Source organism: Spermophilus citellus (genome assembly GCF_964194105.1).
Source record: "Spermophilus citellus genome assembly, chromosome: 9".
NCBI classification, from domain to species: domain Eukaryota; kingdom Metazoa; phylum Chordata; class Mammalia; order Rodentia; family Sciuridae; genus Spermophilus; species Spermophilus citellus.
In genome coordinates, this window is record NC_138191.1 from 17,275,838 (window position 1) to 17,295,466 (window position 19,629).

Genomic DNA, 19,629 nt, shown 5'->3' on the forward strand with positions numbered 1-19,629 from the left:
AAAGGAAAATAATAGTATTTTTAAACAGTGTTAGTTCAGGTAGTCTTTATTTGATCATAAGGATTCTTTCAGTTGTATAGTCTGAACACCTTGTTTTCTCTCTAACTCACGATTAACATACAATTCTGCATGATACAATGGCCTCTTTAACTCCTTCCTTATTTTAATAAAACATTAATTTGGGGGATGGGGAAATATACTAAAACTGGTCCCATTTGCAAATCAATTTGCAAAAATTTATTTTAATCATTTTCTCTTTTATTTGTATAGTTATAATCGCTGGTTATGTCAAGCAAGATCTGAGGATCTGTCTGATATTGCTTCTTTGAAAGCCTTATACCAAACAGGTAAGCGTAATTACTTATATGATGACTTATTCTTTTCATGAATTAGGAATCCTACCCAGCATGCTATTTGAGAATTGATTTTTCTCTATTTCTTTAGTGCTAATGCAGATAGTCTATGGCCGTTATCAAGATCTTAAAAATAATGTACCAACCTATAACATTTTCAACTTATGGTCCTATATTGCCAACTTTATTTCTTCCTTTTGTCCTTTTTCTTTTAAAAAAATGCTTTTATAAGTATCTTATACATACTTGCTATTACAAAATTCAGACCTTACATAAATATATAATGACAATAGCAAAAGCTTCCAGATTTCCTTTCTTTCTTAATTATATTTCTTTTTCTGACAGTACTCATTATTTTTCAGATTTGATCACTATTTAGTTTTTCCTAGATCACTGATGTTGTTTAAAGTTGTGGTAAGCTTGAATAAAATGTTATTTATAAAAATATCATAGACTATCCCTGATTTAAAATCTTTAAGAGGTCTTATCTTAAAAGTCAGTGCAGTGATCAAAACCACATAAAGCTAAAGAAGGAAAGAAAGAGAAAAAATGTTGTTTTGTTTACAGTAAGAGAAATCTAAAGATGAAATTTGAGAAACTCAGATTTCTTGGTTGTCATCCTTTTAAATATGTGTGGAATATTTTTTATGTAGTCAAAGCCAAAACAATAATGAAGTTTCTGGGTGCTGATTACATTGTCTATTTCTAGGTGTGGATAACTGTGGTCGCACAGTGATGGTGGTAGTCGGAAGAAACATTCCTGTAACATTGATAGATATGGACAAGGTAAGCCGTAAAAGAGGTTCTCGTTCATAAATAGTGTTGATTTTTAAAAGAAGTAGGATATGAATTGGGAATCAAGGCTAAAAACATGGTGAAGCTGAACTGTGTATCAGGGAAGCAGCCCTGGTTCTGTGAGTGAGCTGTATTAAAGTACTGGAAAGCTGAAATATGATCATGACTGCTCTGTTTTGGATATAACTGGCAAGTGTTTGGTTGGACCATTCTGTATTGTAAAGGTAAAATCAAATTTAGACTCTTTTGAAAAAAGAAAATTAATACTTGGCTGTCTAAAAGAGAATAAAACAAAAATATAGTTTACCCAAGGTAGCATAATTTCATAATCCCTTCATTGGAGGTCAAGGAACAGAAACAGATGATTCCTAAAAGAAAAAATAGCTAACAACTGATAAATAAAAATAAGATACTCAAACTGATTAGTAGTCCAAAAGAAGTGAGTCAAAATATCTTTTGTCCTTTTCAAAATTAGCCAGAACTTATAAATAATAATGTCATTAAAAATGAATCAAAACATAAAAGTGATCACACCTATTGACCCAGTAATTCCATTTATGAGAAATTGTACTAGGAAAATAATCCAAAGTACAGAAGTAAGTGTAAGCCCTAAAATTGCCAAAAGTGGAATATTCAGGTAAAGTATGATTAAATGTACGAGATAAATATATAGATTTTCTTAGAATATCAGTTTTATTAGAAACTACAAAGGAGAAAAATAACTTTAACTGATCAGTAAGTATTAACCACATAAAAATTATATACCTAAAAATACAAAATTATATATAATTGTAAAATAAAATTCACTTTTGCAAAAGCTAATAAGTATTTCAGCTAAGCCCTCAAATTCTTCATCACTGGAGTTTGAAGGGAGAAAAAAATGTGAACATATTGAACCTGGAATATTATTCAAAGGTCCATTTATAGCAAAAAGTTATAAATTTGAATTTAAATTATAATTAATTATCTAATGGATTATTGTGACACATTCAGAAATGGAGTATTCTATGACCCTTAAACTGAATGATCATAGAGGGGAGTACAATAGAGAAAGGTTTACAACATAATATCAGTAGGAGAGAGTGTGCAGTAAATTGTATCCAAACTGATATTAATTGAGTTTTTGTTTTTGTTTCTTTGTTTTTTTTTTTAAGCATTAAGGTGAAAACTGGAAGTAAATATCTCAAAATGGATTTTGCTGTTTGGGAGAGAATTTCTCTTATAGATTTTTTTCATCATACCTTTTTATAATGACAAAAAAGCTAAAGATGGGGAATTTGAAAGCAAAGAGAGGTATCCTAATAGTGCTGGTTTGGGAGTAAAAAGTGGACAGAAAGAATACAAAGAGGAAGTCTAGTAAGAGGAGAAGTAGAACTTTAAAAATATATACACACACAGAGAAAAGGCCCAACTGTTGAAAACTATATTATTTAATTTCTATTTACAACTGTTTGTTTTGTGTACTTATTAAAGAGTATGACACACATTCTTGAAAACAATGTAACTAATACCAATTAAAATTTAAATCCCTCTGTTTGATTTTGGTGTGTACTTGAATGGTAGCCTGGATATTATATAAATTTCATATAAATAATAAGATACATTGTGAGGTCCAAACCAGGCAACAACTAGAAAGATACTGTATTTTCTTAATGCCCATCTCTGTCGGCTCTGATAGCAGTTGGATCCTATTCCATGTTAAAGCCAAGGTCTCATCTGAGGAGGAATTGGAAACCAGCCTGTTCTATGGTAATCCTTTTGGTTGTTACCTCTTAGCTTCCTCCTTATAATTGTTTACAGTTAAACCACTGTGTCATACCAGCCCTGCTCATATTGGATCTCTGTTTTTGTTTTTAGTGTTTTCTTACATTTCTTGTAGTGGAATACTTTTCTCTTTTCAAACTGCGTCAAACAAAATTTTAGTCTTTTTGAGCACTAGAAATGCTACCCAACCTCTTGCTACCTACCATCGAAACTTGTTCCAATTTCCTCATTTAGATCAGCATTAAAAATGCTAAGAAATTAGCCCTTAAAGTGAGTCACATAAAGCGCTAATTATATTCTTTTATAGTAATCCTTTGGTTACATCAAAGCCATGAGTCTATATCTGAGTAGAGACTACAAGGACTTTGATCAAATCCAGGCAGAAAGTTCAAGAATTGTTAAAAGTCTAGAAATTCTACTTCTAAAGATTCTGATATCTTTATTCAAAAGAGAAGAAACCTGGTAGTTGACTCAAAAATTCTTTCTAGGGGTTGGGGTTATGACTCAGTGGTAGAGTGCTTGCCTAGCACTTGTGAGGCACTGTGTCCATCTACAACTAAAAGAGAATTAAAAAAATAAAAATAAATTTTTTTTCAACATCTGGAAAGTTATTTCACAAAACATAGACTGTTTATTCTCTTCTATCATTTAGAATAAAACAGAAAGGGATTGTACCATAGCTTTTGTAAGAATTACTAAATTCTGGGATAATTCACTTTCCTGAAGATATTTTTAAAGAAAATTGATGCTCATCACCCTGGCCTGTTCATCTGCAATGACTGGGGCATAGATTAGTCTTTGGGTTTTTCCCTCTCTCGGCCTCTGTAAATAAACTACTGTGCAAAATGATCATTACTCCTCCTTTTTCTTCCAGGCTCTCTTATATTTTATCCATGTAATGGATCACATTGCTGTGAAAGAATATGTGCTAGTATACTTTCACACACTGACCAGCGAATACAATCACCTGGACTCTGACTTCCTGAAGAAACTCTACGATGTTGTTGATGTCAAGTTAGTTATTTTTGTAAATTATAAAGGGAGATGTAGTTTCTTTATTTTCTAGTTTGAAGCAATAGCAAACATTCTAATGTATTCTATGAAAGGGTATTTCATATGAAATATTTTTATCATATAAATTAGTAATTTTAGTTATAGGCCCTCTTTAACAGATTTATTTTGCATTAATTGATTAAATGAATTAAATAAATTAATTAGATTTATATGTATTATTTTCCCACTTTTAAATACCTTAAAGAGGATTGGGGACAATCTTTGTGTAAGTAATAAAAACTTACTGTTTATTTTTATGGTATATCATACTTACCAATATAACTTATGTAAACATTATTTGCTTTGATCTAATGATCCATGAGATTGTTAGGAGAAATGCTTTCTGCATTTGAAAGATAAGAGAATATTGACATTCTGAAAGGTGAAGTGTGTTGTCCAAGGACTCACAATAGTAAATGCAGAGTTTGGACTTAACTACCTACTAACTTGGAGCTGGAAAATTTATTTATGTTAAACCATATTACCCATGAAATGACAATTGAAAATTTAATGGAAAATATATATCACCCCTCTACAGCAAGATCAAATGTAATGTTTTAAACTTTTCTCATTAATGTATTTCCAAATAAAAATGGCACTTTATGCTCCTAGTAACTATTTTGTTATTTTTAGCATCACAGTGTCTTCATAGATTACATTTTACAATTAGGGTACAAAGAAGGAAAATTACCATAAATTTATAGCTGTTTTGCTCCTCCCATTAAATCTCAGATTAATTAACAAGATTAATGTTTTCATTATCTAATAAATGCAATCTTAACTTCTCTGAATGTGAGGGGTGTGTGTGTGTGTGCATATATGTATATAAATGGAAACTTAATGCTGCTCTTTTTGTCCTTCTGCCACTAACCAGCTCTTTAACTTGGAATAGGCCTCAGCTATGAAAGGAACAGTTTATACTATTTCTCTGAAGTTCTTACCAATAGCCTCATGTGACTCAATAATAATTGTTGAACTGTTGGGAAAAAAATCTCACGCACACCTTTTAGAAAAGCTAGATGAAATAGTGGATAAGTATGATTCTGGAGCAGTATGGCCTGAGCTTATTTTCTGGCTTTACTGGATGGCTGCATGACTTTAAGAGAGTTAAAACAGGCAGTAATAGTACTCATCTCACAGAATTATTACAAGTATTAAGAAAGAAAGCCATTATACTATATGTGGGATATCGTAAACTCCCTTGAAATATGACCATGGAAACTTCTAGTTTCTAATTTTTGCTGTAATTTTAAGTGGTTTGAATGTTATTTAATTCTTATATCTGATTCTATCACTATATAAAAAACAACACATGATAAATGTGTTAAACATAAATTTATTTAATTTTGTGTTACCTTTAGGTGGTAGGGTTTCTCTCACAGCCCACAGAAACTTAGTGTTTTCTGTAAAACAGACATTTTAAGTGATGAAATATTCTCAGAATTTCACCTAAAATTCAATACACAGAGTTGCTTCTAAAATATTTTTAACCTCCCTGAATATATTTATATATATGAGTTAATTTCTGTAATAGTGACTAGTTTTAGGAATGACTTATTGACCCTTTTGTTTGTTTGTTTTGGTTAGATACAAGAGGAATTTGAAGGCTGTTTATTTTGTTCATCCAACATTTCGTTCAAAGGTATGGTATTTTTCTTTTTGGGCTAACTCCTAAATGCATTGCATGCTCAGAATATTAAGGTAAAAGTTTCAGCATTTTAATTATTGCTGTCACCATTGTAACTGCTAGTTGTTTGTTTGCCCTTCCTTTTTAATTGATCCCAAGTTGTGGTCCTAATGTTTTGGTTGTGTGTAATGTTAGTATCTTTTGGAGCAACCTTTTAAGCCTTTAACTTCTCAACCTGTGCCTCTTGTTGCTCTTTGTTCATCTGGACTTTGCTCATGCTGTCAATATGGAATATACTTACTCCTCTGCTTATGGCTGATTCCTGCTTTCCTTAAGATCTTGGTTCAATAGTTATTGTCTACACAGAGCCTTCCCTAATTAATCCTATAGGTAATAAATACTCCTGCATCATATCCCTTAAAGTCCCATAGTCTTCTATCATTGTTATGCTTTTGTTCTGACTATTTAATTCTCTGCCTTATGTTAGCTTGCAAGATCCATGTGTCCTAGAATATAGCTGGCTTGCTCACAGTTTTATTCCTAGTATCTGTTCTGACGCCTTAACTTCATCAAGACGTTTAGTCCCTTGGTCCTTTTACTTTTTCTGAAAATGCCATCCTTGCTTTTTATTCTTCCCTATCTATCCTAAAACACCTTGCATCACTTCAGACTCTGTTATCAATGCCTAAACTAACCTGTGACCTCTTACTCTTTTGTCACACCTGCCCATGAAACCTCAGCTTGACCTAATCCATTGCTCTGTTTTCTTCACTTCTCTGCCTGAGTTGAAGAACACTGGTGGAGAAATCACACAGCATAAGGAGTTGCAGTCTTGCCAGACTCAAGAGTTGCTTTCACTGGTAGAGGTATTTTGATGTTTCACTGGACAGTGTCCCAGAGTGACCTGCTAATCTCCTCAAGTCCCGTCCTACCAGCTTTTCCGTATTCCCAACAGGTAGCTTTGCCTCATTCTCAATCAAGAAATTGAAACCATCATAGATAACTTTCTGCCTTCTTCCTCCCAACTCAAACTCACCTGCCATCTGTTTCTATCATTGCCTCCCTTTTCCCTTTCACAAAAAAAAAAAAAAAAAAAAAAAGCGCTCCTTCTTAACAATGGATACTGCCTCTACCTGTGCTCTGGCTCCCGTAGTAATAACTGTAGCTGGTTTTTTTGAGCACTTACTGTCTGCCAATTCTTTCCATGCATTATCTTATTTAAGCCGTACAATGTTTCTAGGAAATAGAGAGTGGTAGAATTCCCATTTTACACAAAGGGGAATTAATATTTATATTACGAGATTCCAACAAGGTGACCAACAATGAGTAGTAGCAAATACTGGCTGAATTTGAATCTAGGCATTTTAATCTAAGAGCATACACTCTTTTGTTGCTGTTGTTGTTGTTGTTGTACTCAATCACTGAGCCGCATCCCCAGCCCTATTTTGTATTTTTATTAGAGACAGGGTCGTGCTGAGTTGCTTAGCGCCTCACTGTTGCTGAGGCTGGCTTTGAACGTCCAATCCCACTGCCTCAGCATCCCAGAGCCGCTGGGATTACAGGCATGTGCCACCGTGCCCAGTTTGTTTCCATTTCTTTGGGAATATCTCTTCAGCAATTAACGTCTTTCTCCTCTTTCACTTTGCCAGATCTAAATCACCAACTCTTAAACATGCCACAGCATCTGTTAGTCTGTTCCCCTTGACAGCCAGAACTTGTTAGTTAATCTATGGTTTATAGTCACCATCTCCATTTTTCATACACTTTAAATTATTCTGATCTGTTCTGATCCCATTGTGCCAGCTAAAGCTGTTCACACAAAAATCACTGATAATCAATGTTACTACATCCAGTAAATGCTTTTCTGTCTTTATGTTACCTGCTTTCCCTACAGCCTTAAATGGTTGATCACTTCTGTGAAACATTTTATCTTGGCTTCTTTGAAACTTACCTCACCTGGTTCTCCCCGCTTCTAGCTGCTCATTCTCAGTCACTTTTGTGGACCTTCTTTCTCTACTCATCCTTTGAACGCTAATGTTCCCAAGTCCTCTGCCCTCACCTTTCATTCTGTATCTTCTTTTCATCTCTGTGTTTTCAGAAACCCTTCAAATTATATGCAGTCCCCAATTACATGTTGAGGAACCCTAATGTTTAGAAACATGGTTTGAGATGACCTGAGTTCTAATCCTTGCTCTACCAACCACCCGTTTATCATCTTAGCCACATAGTGTAATCTTTCTGTGTTTTACTTTCATCCTCTATGAAATGGAGGTAATAATAGGGTCATAGGTCATTGGGAAAATGAAGTGAGTTATTACATGTAAAATGCTTTGAACATTACTTAGCATATCATGGTCCCTCAATAAAGTTAGCTGTTATCATCATTTCCAGGCTCTAGGTCTGTGCATTGAACTGCTCGTTAGGTGCCTTCATCTAGACCTTCATGTAGGTATCACATGAGGGACCATGATATGCTAAGTAATATTCAAAGTAGCAAATTTTTAAGTCCTAAGCATCTTAGTGAGTCACTGTCTCAAAATAAAAAAGGATTGGGGATTTTTCTCAGTGGTTAAGTGCCCCTAGGTTCAATCCTCAGCACACAAATAAAATGTATATATTAGCAACTGATGATCAAATTGAAATTTAAAAAACATATCATTTATATGAGGATAAAATATTAAGTAAGTACATAGAAATAAATTTGACAATGTAAAAGACTTACATTCTGTATAGTTTTATATGCTATAGAACACCAATGGAGAAACTGCAGACCTAAATAAATGAAAACCTGTACTGTATTTGTGAATTGGAAAATTTAATATTATTATTTCTTGATAAATATATAAATCTAGTTCCAATCCCAACCAAAAATTTAAGTCAGTATATTGGTAGAAATTGACCAATTCACTCTGAAATTCATGGGAAAAGGCTAGGAATTTAAGGTAGTCAACCATTTGAAAAAGAAACACAAATAGAACTAACACCACTTGCTTTGAAAGCTTATTCTGTAGCTACAGTACATGAGATGGTGATACAATGGCACAAAAATAGACAAATCAATGGAACAGAATAAAGAAAGACCTAACTGTAAAATTTTAAACTTTAAATTGCAGAAGAAATTATAGAAGGAAAATCTTTGTGACCTTGAGTTAGGCAAATATTTCTTAAATATAATACCAAAAACATAATCCATTAAAAAAAAAAAAACTGGGTGTTTGCCCTCTAATAGACACTGTTCGGAGAATAAAAAGACAAGTTGCAGCCTAAGAGAAAAATCAGCGTACACCATATACCTGATAAGGATTGTATCTAAGACATAAAGAAGTCTCACAACCAGTAATTAGGAAGACAATGTGGAGAAAAAGGAACACATTCATTGTTGATAAGGCTGTAAATTGGTGCAAACGCTATGGAAATCAATATGGAGGTTCCTCAAAAATCTAGGAATGGAACCACTATACGACCCAACTGTATTACTCCTTGGTATTTATCCTAAAGAATTAAAGCCATTATACCAGAGTAATACATGCATACCCATGTTTATAACAGCATAATTTACAATAGTCAAACTATGGAATCAGGCTACGTGTCTATCAACAGATTAACTGGTAATTTGCAGGAAAATGGGTAGAACTTGAAAATATTATGTTAAGTGAGAGCTTGGAAGGTCAAGGGTCATATGTTCTCTCTCATTTGTGGAAGCTAGAGAAAAAAAAAAGGTAGGGTGTGGGAAGCCATTCTGACACGTGATTGGGTGACTCCCGTTAAGGGCCTGAGGCGCTTTGGCTCTGTTGAAGCTTTCCCGACCCTTTCCTGATGAGAGAGCCCATCCGTGTGGGGGTGTGCCTGACCACTGACCCCGGGGACCCAGTCACTGACCCTGACCTTGGAGTGCAGCCCCCCTCAACCTTCATTGGATGGAATTCTCCCCTGAATCTCTTGTTCCCCAATAAAAGGCTACTCCCCGGCGTGTTCACTCTCTCTCTCTCCTGCTAGCGCCGAGTAATCCTCGCTGCCCTGCTGGGCAGTTAGAGGAGGGAACCAGAGAGGTGAGCCGTCTCGGACCTAGCAATAGAAATAAGGTAACTGAGTCTGTGTGTTTTATTTCAATCTCTTCTAACTAACTTTATGCCTAGAAAATCATTAATGAAACCATTGCGCAGGCCGCGTGGTAGAATTGGCGCCCAACGTGGGGCATTCTAGATTAGTTAGATTGAGTGGGAATGTGCTATAAAGATAAGGAAAAGAATAAAGATAAAGGAAGAGGTGACACACCCTTATCTGAAGATTTTGAGGACGGACTGTACGTCCTTGAATTATCTGACCTAGATATTGAAAAGGAGACACTTCTTGAATTTTTTGAGGAGCTATACATAAACCCATTGCTGTAAGCGAAGTCTCTAACTGAGTAAAAATTTCTGAAAGTACCTCTGGATTAGCATGGGCCAATAATATATCATCCATAAAATGAATAATATATGCATCAGGAAAGTTATTTCTTATGGGATCTATCGCCTGATCAACGTATTTTTGGCACAGTGTAGGACTATTACGCATTTCCTGGGGAAGTACCTTCCAGCAATATCTTTTAACAGGTTCCTTAAAATTAATTGCTGGGACAGTGAAAGCAAATCTTTCACAGTCTTCAGGATGTAACCTTATAGAGAAAAAACAGTCTTTTAAATCTATTACCATCAAGCTATAATCTAAAGGGATGGCTGTGGGGGAGGGAAGTCCTGGCTGTAATGATCCCATAGGCTGAATTGCATGATTTATCGCCCTTAAATCCTGTAGTAATCTCCAATTTCCTGACTTTTTCTTAATAACAAAAATAGGTTTGTTCCAAGGACTAAGCGTTGGTTCAATATGACCAGCCTGAAGTTGTCCCTCAACTAATCTATGAATTATTTTAAGCTTTTCCCCTGAGATGGGCCACTGAGAAATCCATATAGGCTCCTCTGTGAGCCACGTGATTTTTTTAGCTGTCTTAGGGATCGGGGAAGTACTCAGGGCCCCTAGTAAAAATTTTGGTTTGGAGCATTTACTAATCTTTGTCGTGGAGACTGGCTTGTAAACAGATACTCTTCCTGAAGGGTCTCCTTACCATCTCCAGGAAAATACCTCTGATTAACTTCCTCAACTGACCTTATAGAATTTGGAGTAACTAATAACAATCCCATTTTGGCTAAAATATCTCTTCCCCATAGGTTAGCTGGTAAAGACTCTAATACATAAGGCTTAAATACTCCACTGTTCCCATCGGAATCTTCCCAATGGAGATAGTTGGCACTTTGAGCAGGCTGTGAAACCTGTCCTATTCCCTCTAGGTTGGCTGGTGCTACATGCAAAGGCCAGTTCCTAGGCCAAAACCTACTAGACAATACCGAGATATCAGCCCCTGTGTCTATTAATCCTAGGAAATTTTTATTATTAATTCTAAGTTTTAATAAAGGGCGTTCTTGCCGTACTAACTGTGACCAGTATACTCTGTCCGGCGGATTAGAAACTGAATCTACCGGCAGGTGCCTTTCTGAGACACAAGGCAATAATATTAATTGAGCAAAAGTATCCTTTGGGGTGAGCCTTAGGGCATAATGGGATTTTACAGTAACATTTAACTGTCCTTTAAATTTTTAATCTATCACACCAGGTATTACCTCAATGGCTCCCTTTAAATTATTACATCCCAAAATTAAACCTACAGAGGAAGCGGCCTGAAAATCCCAGTAGGGATTTGTTCTGGCCCCATTTCAGGATTTAATTCAACTGTCTTTGAAGGTCCTAAGAAAACTGTCTGTGATCTCTGTCCCTGTCCCGGTAAAAATCCCGGGCTGTCCTGGTCGGCGCCAGTGACGTCACACTGTGCGACCTCCCCTGGAATTCCCCGTATTGTTGCTCGGCTCCCGCTAGGAGGAAATGATGGCTGCGAGAAGGCAGGCTGATCCGCGCCATCTGAATCCTCCACATGGGGCTGCGAGTTTAAGTTCACATTTCTAACCTTTGGCTTGGCCCCTAGTGCCTTTGTTTTTAAACGGCTTAAAGGAAAGGGAATTAACTTAGTCTCAGGCTGATTTTCCATTTGAATAGACTTAACACCTCGTTGAATGCCTTTTAAAAGGTCCTCAGGGGGCCTCGAACTGTGGCCCATATATTTAAAAAGACAAACTTTTAGAGCCGTCCAAGTTTTCTGAATATTTTCTATGTCTCCAGGTAGTTCATTAGAAAGACAGACTCTCTGTAACTTCCTTCCTAATTTCTCCCAAGTAAGTAAATTTGGAGACTCTTGGTCACAAAACCAAGGACAATATTCACCTACAATTTTTAAGAATTGTAATAACTGAGTTTTCTTTATCTGTTTTCCTTTCTGATTAATTATACTGTCTAAAATAGTCAGATACATTTCTTTATCCATAGAAGTTGAATTTCCCATTTTAAGTAATTTAATGTCTCTTTCCTTCAATATCTCCAGGTACTTTTGTGACCCGATTTGTCACCTCTTCCTTTATCTTTATTTTTTTCCTTATCTTTATAGCGTGCTCCCACTCAATCTAACTAATCTAGAATGCCCCACGTTGGGCGCCAATTCTACCACGCGGCCTGCGCAATGGTTTCATTAATGAGGTTCTAGGCATAAAGTTAGTTAGAAGAGGTCGAAATAAAACACACAGACTCAGTTACCTTATTTATATTGCTAGGTCCGAGACGGCTCACCTCTGTGGTTCCCTCCTCTAACCGCCCAGCAGGGCAGCGAGGATTACTCGGGGCTAGCAGGAGAGAGAGAGTGAACACGCCGGGGAGTAGCCTTTTATTGGGGAACAAGAGATTCAGGGGAGAATTCCATCCAATGAAGGTTGAGGGGGGCTGCACTCCAAGGTCAGGGTCAGTGATTGGGTCCCCGGGGTCAGTGGTCAGGCACACCCCCACACGGATGGGCTCTCTCATCAGGAAAGGGTCAGGAAAGCTTCAACAGAGCCAAAGCGCCTCAGGCCCTTAACGGGAGTCACCCAATCACGTGTCAGAATGGCTCCCCACAGTAGGGAGTGGTTCATGAAAATCAAAGGGAGATCACAGTAGAATAGAGGAAAGAGAGAAGGGGAGGTAAAGGGGAAATACTGGGGAATGATTGGCCAAATTGTATTGTTATATTGCGTGCATGTATGAATATATAACAGCAAATCCCACCATTATTTACAACTACACTGCCCCAATAAAAACATGGAAAAAATGAAACTTAAAAAAACAAATAATTAGGAAAAAACTCAGTTTAAAAATAGACAAAGATTGTATAAATACTTCACCAAATATGATATTCATATAAGCACATAAGCACATGTTCAACCTAATTAGTCCTTAAGAAATACAAATTAAACTCCATTGAGGTATCATTACACTCCTATTATTACCCTCTCACAGTACTGATCAAAATTTAAAATGCTATAGGTACTTTGGCAAACAACTTGGAAGTCTGTTTAAAGAACTAAAACATCGTCTACTATGTGATACAGCCATCCCACTTCTAGGCATTTACCCAAGCCAAGTGAAAACATTCATATAAGAACCGACTATACACAAATACTTAACAACATCTTCATTTGTAATAGTGAAAACTATAACAACTCAAATGCCCTTCACTGGGAGAATTGATAACCAAAGTCTGGTATATCTATACACTAGAATAGTACTCAGCAATAAAAACCACAAACTTGATATGTACAACTACATAGATGAATCTCAGCAATGTGCTTAGTAAAAGAAGCCAGACCAAAATGGAGTACATACTGTATGGTTCTATATATTTGGGAATGATGGATATGTTCATTTTATTAGTCATAATAATGGTTTCATGGGAGTGGGGGGTTGTATGTGTTTGTCAAAACTTAAATTGTACATTTTAAAAATATGCAGTTGTATCTCAGTAAAACTACAATAAAATGCCACTACACTGTCACCAGAATGGCTAAAATTAAGGGTTGACAATACCAAACATTGCCAGTGTCTTGGAGCAGCTGGAATTCCCTGTATCACAAATGGAAGTGATAAATTTGTGCAACCACTGTGCAGAAAACTATGGCAGTTTCTTATGAACAAATCATATACCCAGTCTATCCCCTGGCAATTTCAGTGCTAGGTACATGCCCAGGTGAAGTACAAACCTATACACACAAAAAACTTCTACAGCAGTGTTTATAGCAGCTTTTTTATAATACCCAAAGTCTAGAAACAACTTTAGTGTTTGTCAATAGGATCATGAATAATTAAACTCTGGTATATTCTTATAATGGAAAATTACTTAACAATAAAAAAAACATTTACTACTGATAACACACAACAGTATGGATGATGAATCTTTTTTTCTTTTTAAAGAGAGTGGGAGACATAGAGAGAGAGAGAATTTTTTAATATTTATTTTTTAGTTCTCGGCGGACACAACATCTTTGTTTGTATGTGGTGCTGAGGATCGAACCTGGGCCGCATGCATACCAGGCGAGCGCACTACCGCTTGAGCCACATCCCCAGCCCAATGAATCTTATATCTTATATAAACTTAAAGAAATGTTATGTAAAAGTCAAGCTGTGTGATTCCATTCATGCTTGAGGTTCTAAAGCAGACAAAACTAATCTGTGGTAGAAAAAAAAATCATGGGTTTACTTCTAGGGTATGGAGAATGAAGAAAAGGGCCATGATGGAACTTTCTGGGGTGAGGACAATGTTTTTGACCTTAATAGGTGTTTTGTTTATAGAGTCTTGTATATCTGCTTGACAGCAAAAGTACACTTTTCATTTCATTGACTGAAAATTTATAGCAAAGAAACTTAACAATATTAAACTGTAATTAAAGACATAAGTACTGTATTTGGGGAAAGTTTGCTGATATCTGCAGTTTATACTTGGAAATATAGCAGAAAATTAAGATGAATTGATAGATGGATATAGGGATAGATAAATAATTTTGGGAAGTGTAGAAAATGAGAGAATAAGACCCATGTGTAATAAGACCCACCATTATTTTATAGTAAATCAAAGCTACAAATGGAGTGTTTGCAATTAGGAGATGAAATTAATAGATAATAAAACCATCAAATCACACTATTATGATATCCATATAGTTCAGATCTTTTCTAGGCCACTCCACCCTAAGAGGTATTAAATTGACAGCTTGTATAAATCACTCCTCTTTTTCTTCTTTGTAGTTTACTAATAGAATTTAAACCCACCATTGATTCTGGCCCTAGCAGATTATCTGAGGACACACATGTGTACTGTCTTTTCATAGCTTATATTGATTGTTTTGTGATCCTGCATTTTTGGTTTTGCATTTTTGAATAGTTGAGTGAAAGAATCCGTAGAACTCACAAAATATATCAATAATCCTTTCCCAGATTTTAAATTTTCTTGACTTTTAAAGTAGTAGATACTAAGTAGTAAAAGTACTTAAATTAATGTCTGTTAGTTTACATTATAAACATACTGAAAATTTAAAGTTAAGCTATATAAAACTCAAAAACTAAAAAAAAAAAAAAGGTAAAGACAATGCTATTGGGTCTCCCTGAAAACTTTTAACTGACTTTCCACTTATATTTTTGAGAAATTTTCTCCTACCAATACCTGGAGTATGTAAAAGATGTAATGGGAGAAAATGTCAGGGAGAATTGTTCCTCTTTCAAAAACTGTATTCCTAAGAGCAGTGTCTGTTCTTCCCCAACCCAATCTCTCTCTCTCTTCCACCACCACCACCCCATCATATCAGTATAATATTGTTGTTGTTTTTTTAAATATGTAAGAGTCCTCTTAAAGAATTGTATTACTTGAGGAAGACTTTAAAAATCACTATGTGGAACTTCTTCATTTTATAGATGGAGAAACTAAGCCCAGACTAAAGTGTAATTTACTCTTGTTGTAAAATGAAGGAACATTATAGCATTCCTAAATAGTAAGGCCAGAGACTCCTATAAATCTATTCTTTGATTCAAAAAACACTAAATTCCTTTAATGTTGTGTATTAGCTATTACCAGTATATAGGAATATGACATTGAATAAGGCAGTCCCCATATTGGGAAGCTTACAGTCTATTTAGAGATTAGCTAATACAATACACAGTGTTCATTATTACACAGTAATATGAGTAAAAACAGCTTTGTCAGGACACTTAGAATGAAGATTCCTTGCCAGCTTTGGATAGAGGGTGGTCAAAGAAAGCTTCCTTATGGAGACAAATTTTGTTATGAATTCTCAAGGACAATTAGCCAGGCAAAGAATTGAAGGAAAAAGTATCAAGGGCTAAATGGAAAGCATGTAAAAATATCCCAAGGTAAGAAACCGTGACACAGAAATTCCCTGCATAGCTTCTTATCTCCATATTTTAGATCTTTTCCAAGTAGCAGAGCTATTTGCATATAATAGGTATTCACATGTTTCCTTTGGACCATTCATCACATGTAGCAAGCTTTGCCTTAGGTAGTTAAGATTAGATTGTTAGTTATTAATGATCTAACTGCTCTATTAGAATCTTAGCTCTCTTTAAAGGAAAAGACATATGAGTTATCCTGTCACATACAACCCCAGGTCAGTTCTTAGCACACACCTGTGGATGTTTATCTCCTTGCACAACAGTACCTCCTAACACATCCTTGAGGTTTCTTTCCTGTTCTACCCCTATGATCTTTGATTTTCTTGCTCTTTTTAGAATCTCAAAACTCGCCATAGTGTCTTCTGTGATGAATTATGGAGCTCCTAATCTGGAATTTTCAACTCATCTAATCTGAAAAAAAATTATAGCAATAAAGTATATAATAGATGTGTTAAAACAAACTGATTTTGGCATGTTATTCAGTGACTTGTTAAATTCACTTGGTTCTGGTGAAGCCAAATACTTCCCTTAGCACCTGCCCATTGCCTCCCTTCAAATAAAATAGGTAAAATGGGAGGGGAGAGAGTACAGAGGATACTGCTGGTATTTGAAGCCCTTTATCAATCATTGATGGTATATCTGATGTAGAAAAGTGACCCAGGCCATAGACACCACTGTAAAATAGACCTTATCTTCATTCATTCTTTAACAAATACTTGTGAACTCATGGCTCTTTCTGTACCTTATAAAATTATCCTTCTAGTATCGTCTGCTAGGTACCAGGGAGATTATAGAAACGATTATAGCCGAGGGAAAATCTCTTTGGATTGGTAAGGGAGAAATAATGGTAGGATGAGATTTGTACTGATTCGGAAGTTCGAATAGGATTCTGATAGCAATAACTAGGTTTAGTGTTTTCTCTGTTATTCTATGCCTCTTCTTACAAGTAAGTATGAAGACGGTATGTCATGTCAGGGGCCTGGGATATGTAAAAGCTTTGGGAACAACCACTGAAGAATATGATAGAGTGCCAAAAAGAAATGAACCAAATGATTGACATCCGTGGTAAGCACCCAAAGTGAAAAGTATTTATAATGTACCCAGTTTCTACCTATTCACGGTATGTTTTTCCAGTACCCTGAAAGTTCATATGCATGTTACCAACTTCTTAATAAAATGGGGCTAACAACTATATCACCTACCTCATAGTACTGTTGTGTAACCTGTTAGTAAATGTGAGCTAATTTATGATTGCTGATTTAAATAGGTAACCAAGAGTAGGTGTTAAGTTCTAGCTATCATGTACCTTATCCTTGCTAGCAGAAGTCTTCCCCCCACACCCTCACTTTATTTTTCCTTTTTGGGGAGCATATGTAGACTTATATATTGTACAGTGAAATGAACAAAGTGGCTCTGCTTCTCCAGGTGATTCACTTTGATATACTTCAAGAAAGAGACCACATGTCAAGTGTCAACCAAAAATATATTTGTCCTAAAATTTTGGCAAAAGTTTCCTTTTCAGTCTCATTTGGAGATATAAAAGGGGTTTGTGAGATTTGGAGATATTAACCATTTTCAGAGTACCAGAGCACCAGTGATTGCAAATAATGCAGTGGATTTGACAGCCACCCACAGAAGAAGCATACTACACACACAGGAGTGTATATAAATATAATGAAACAAAAAGTTATGGAAATAAAACTTATCCTTACTTCAGTCCATAGTAATTGTTATTCTACTTTCTTCTGTTTCTATTGTTGTTCATAATCTTTTAAAGTGATTGCATATCACACTGATGAATTACAAACTGCACTTTGGAAAATGCCAGTTACTAGAAGATTTTGAAATATAGTTTTTATCTAGTATAAATTTTCAAAATCATGTTTTATGGCTATTAGCTTAAAATATTTTTCTCTTCTGTTAATCAGGTATCAACATGGTTTTTCACCACCTTTTCTGTCTCAGGACTGAAGGATAAAATCCACCATGTGGACAGCCTACACCAGCTATTTTCTGCCATATCACCGGAACAAATTGACTTTCCTCCCTTTGTCCTTGAATATGATGCCAGGGTAAGTACCTCTCAATCTCACTCTTTGTGTAGTATAGTAAATATCTATACAGCTGTTTCTGTGATCACAACATTCTACCATTAGAAGATACTGATGTAGCATAGTGTGTTTTAATAAGCTTGATAATATTATTAATATTCTTTTCCTACAATAATTTGAGGAAAAGTCTTTGTCCCAAGAGGGTTTTTTTCCAGATAAACATTTCAATGTGAGATTTTTCTGCTCTGAGTTTGAAGCACCCCTTGGACTTTAGTCAGTTTTCTACCACATTTGAGACAAGTACCTCTGCCTAATTTTCTTTAGATTGAATGACTTTTCAGCTATATAACCAGTCAGAATTAGTTTTTGTCCACTCTCAGCAATAATATAATCAGCCTATCTTAATAGTCTTTACCCTTGCTAAAACTTTTATTTTCCTACACTTGGTGTAATGTAAGAGCATCAACCAATTATATTGCCGTTATTTATAGGTACATTTATAGATCTGTTACTCAACCACTAAAGCACTACTCTTGAATTTCACCAAAATTCTATTCCATTGTATTAATTCACAAGATCATCTCAGTAATTAAAAAAAAAGAAAGAAAGTAACATGCTTGGCCAGAAGCTCAGCAAGCTCATTGTTTAACTATTGCTGAATGTATTTGATAGTTATATTAAGTTTGAAATGAATTATTCTCCCCTAATTATTGTATAACATGCATATAGTCAAATAAAAATCCTGTAACACATTTTCTATCCAACATTTCTCTCACTTCAGCTGTGACTTCTGTTCCCCTTATGTGAAGAGCAGAGTGTTTAATATGTTCTAATAGCTAATACAGTTTCATGTTTGGCTGTTGCAAAGAGAGGATTTGTAATTGGAACAGCTGGATCATAAATACAAAGATTGTTGAATATATGGTAGGGGAAAAAAACTATCACTTTTTATTTACTGCAGATTGTTGGAGTAAAAAGTGGCCTTATTGTTATGCTTTGAACTGCACTCAATGTTCTTAATCACAATAAATATGAAGGTACCAAAGAACATTTTAATACCAACAAGTTGGAATGACAATTCAAAGCTAGTGTCTGTATTTATAATTTATTTTCTGGGGTAAAAATATATAAGTTGAGTAATTGGTTAGAAAACCTTAAGGACTGTTTATTTAAGGCCTAAGCATTTTCTTTATTCTTAAGGGTCTGTAAAGTAAGTTTTTATTAAATATTAGTTAAAACTCCACCACACTCAGATTTGGTGTTTTTCTGGTTTGTTTTGGATGTTTGTTTAGCTTTCTTGTTATTTTTTGGTATATGTAATACAGATATAATATAATTAATTAAAATTAAATATAATAATCTCCAAACTATTAATTGACTTATTAGGTCATATGTATATCGAAGCCAGAGAGATGCATAAAATGGGGAAGAAGCCAAACAGGGCATCAGGAGATGATGAGGAAAAGGCAGGCAGATCACTAGATCCTGGAACTTTACACATTATGTTGCAGGTCTTGGCTTAGTCAGTGGAGAGTGTTCTGCAAAGAAAAACTGCTGTTGCATTCCTGTTTAGAAAGCTAAGTACAGAAACAGCAGAGAGAATGAATCGAGAGGGAGATAGGCAAGGAGATTTGAG

At 35.3% G+C, this 19,629-nt stretch overlaps 1 protein-coding gene across 1 annotated transcript in view; it reads left to right on the plus strand.

Annotated features, from left to right (window-relative positions):
- The window catches only part of GDAP2 (ganglioside induced differentiation associated protein 2), a 72,538-nt gene that overhangs the window by 47,727 nt on the left and 5,182 nt on the right, over positions 1-19,629 (plus strand). Inside the window, exons 9-13 of the mRNA XM_081305555.1 lie at positions 271-347; positions 1,063-1,139; positions 3,787-3,926; positions 5,553-5,607; positions 17,871-18,014. Of these exons, the coding sequence (XP_081161681.1) occupies positions 271-347; positions 1,063-1,139; positions 3,787-3,926; positions 5,553-5,607; positions 17,871-18,014 (493 nt within the window). The remainder of the gene's footprint in view (positions 1-270; positions 348-1,062; positions 1,140-3,786; positions 3,927-5,552; positions 5,608-17,870; positions 18,015-19,629) is intronic.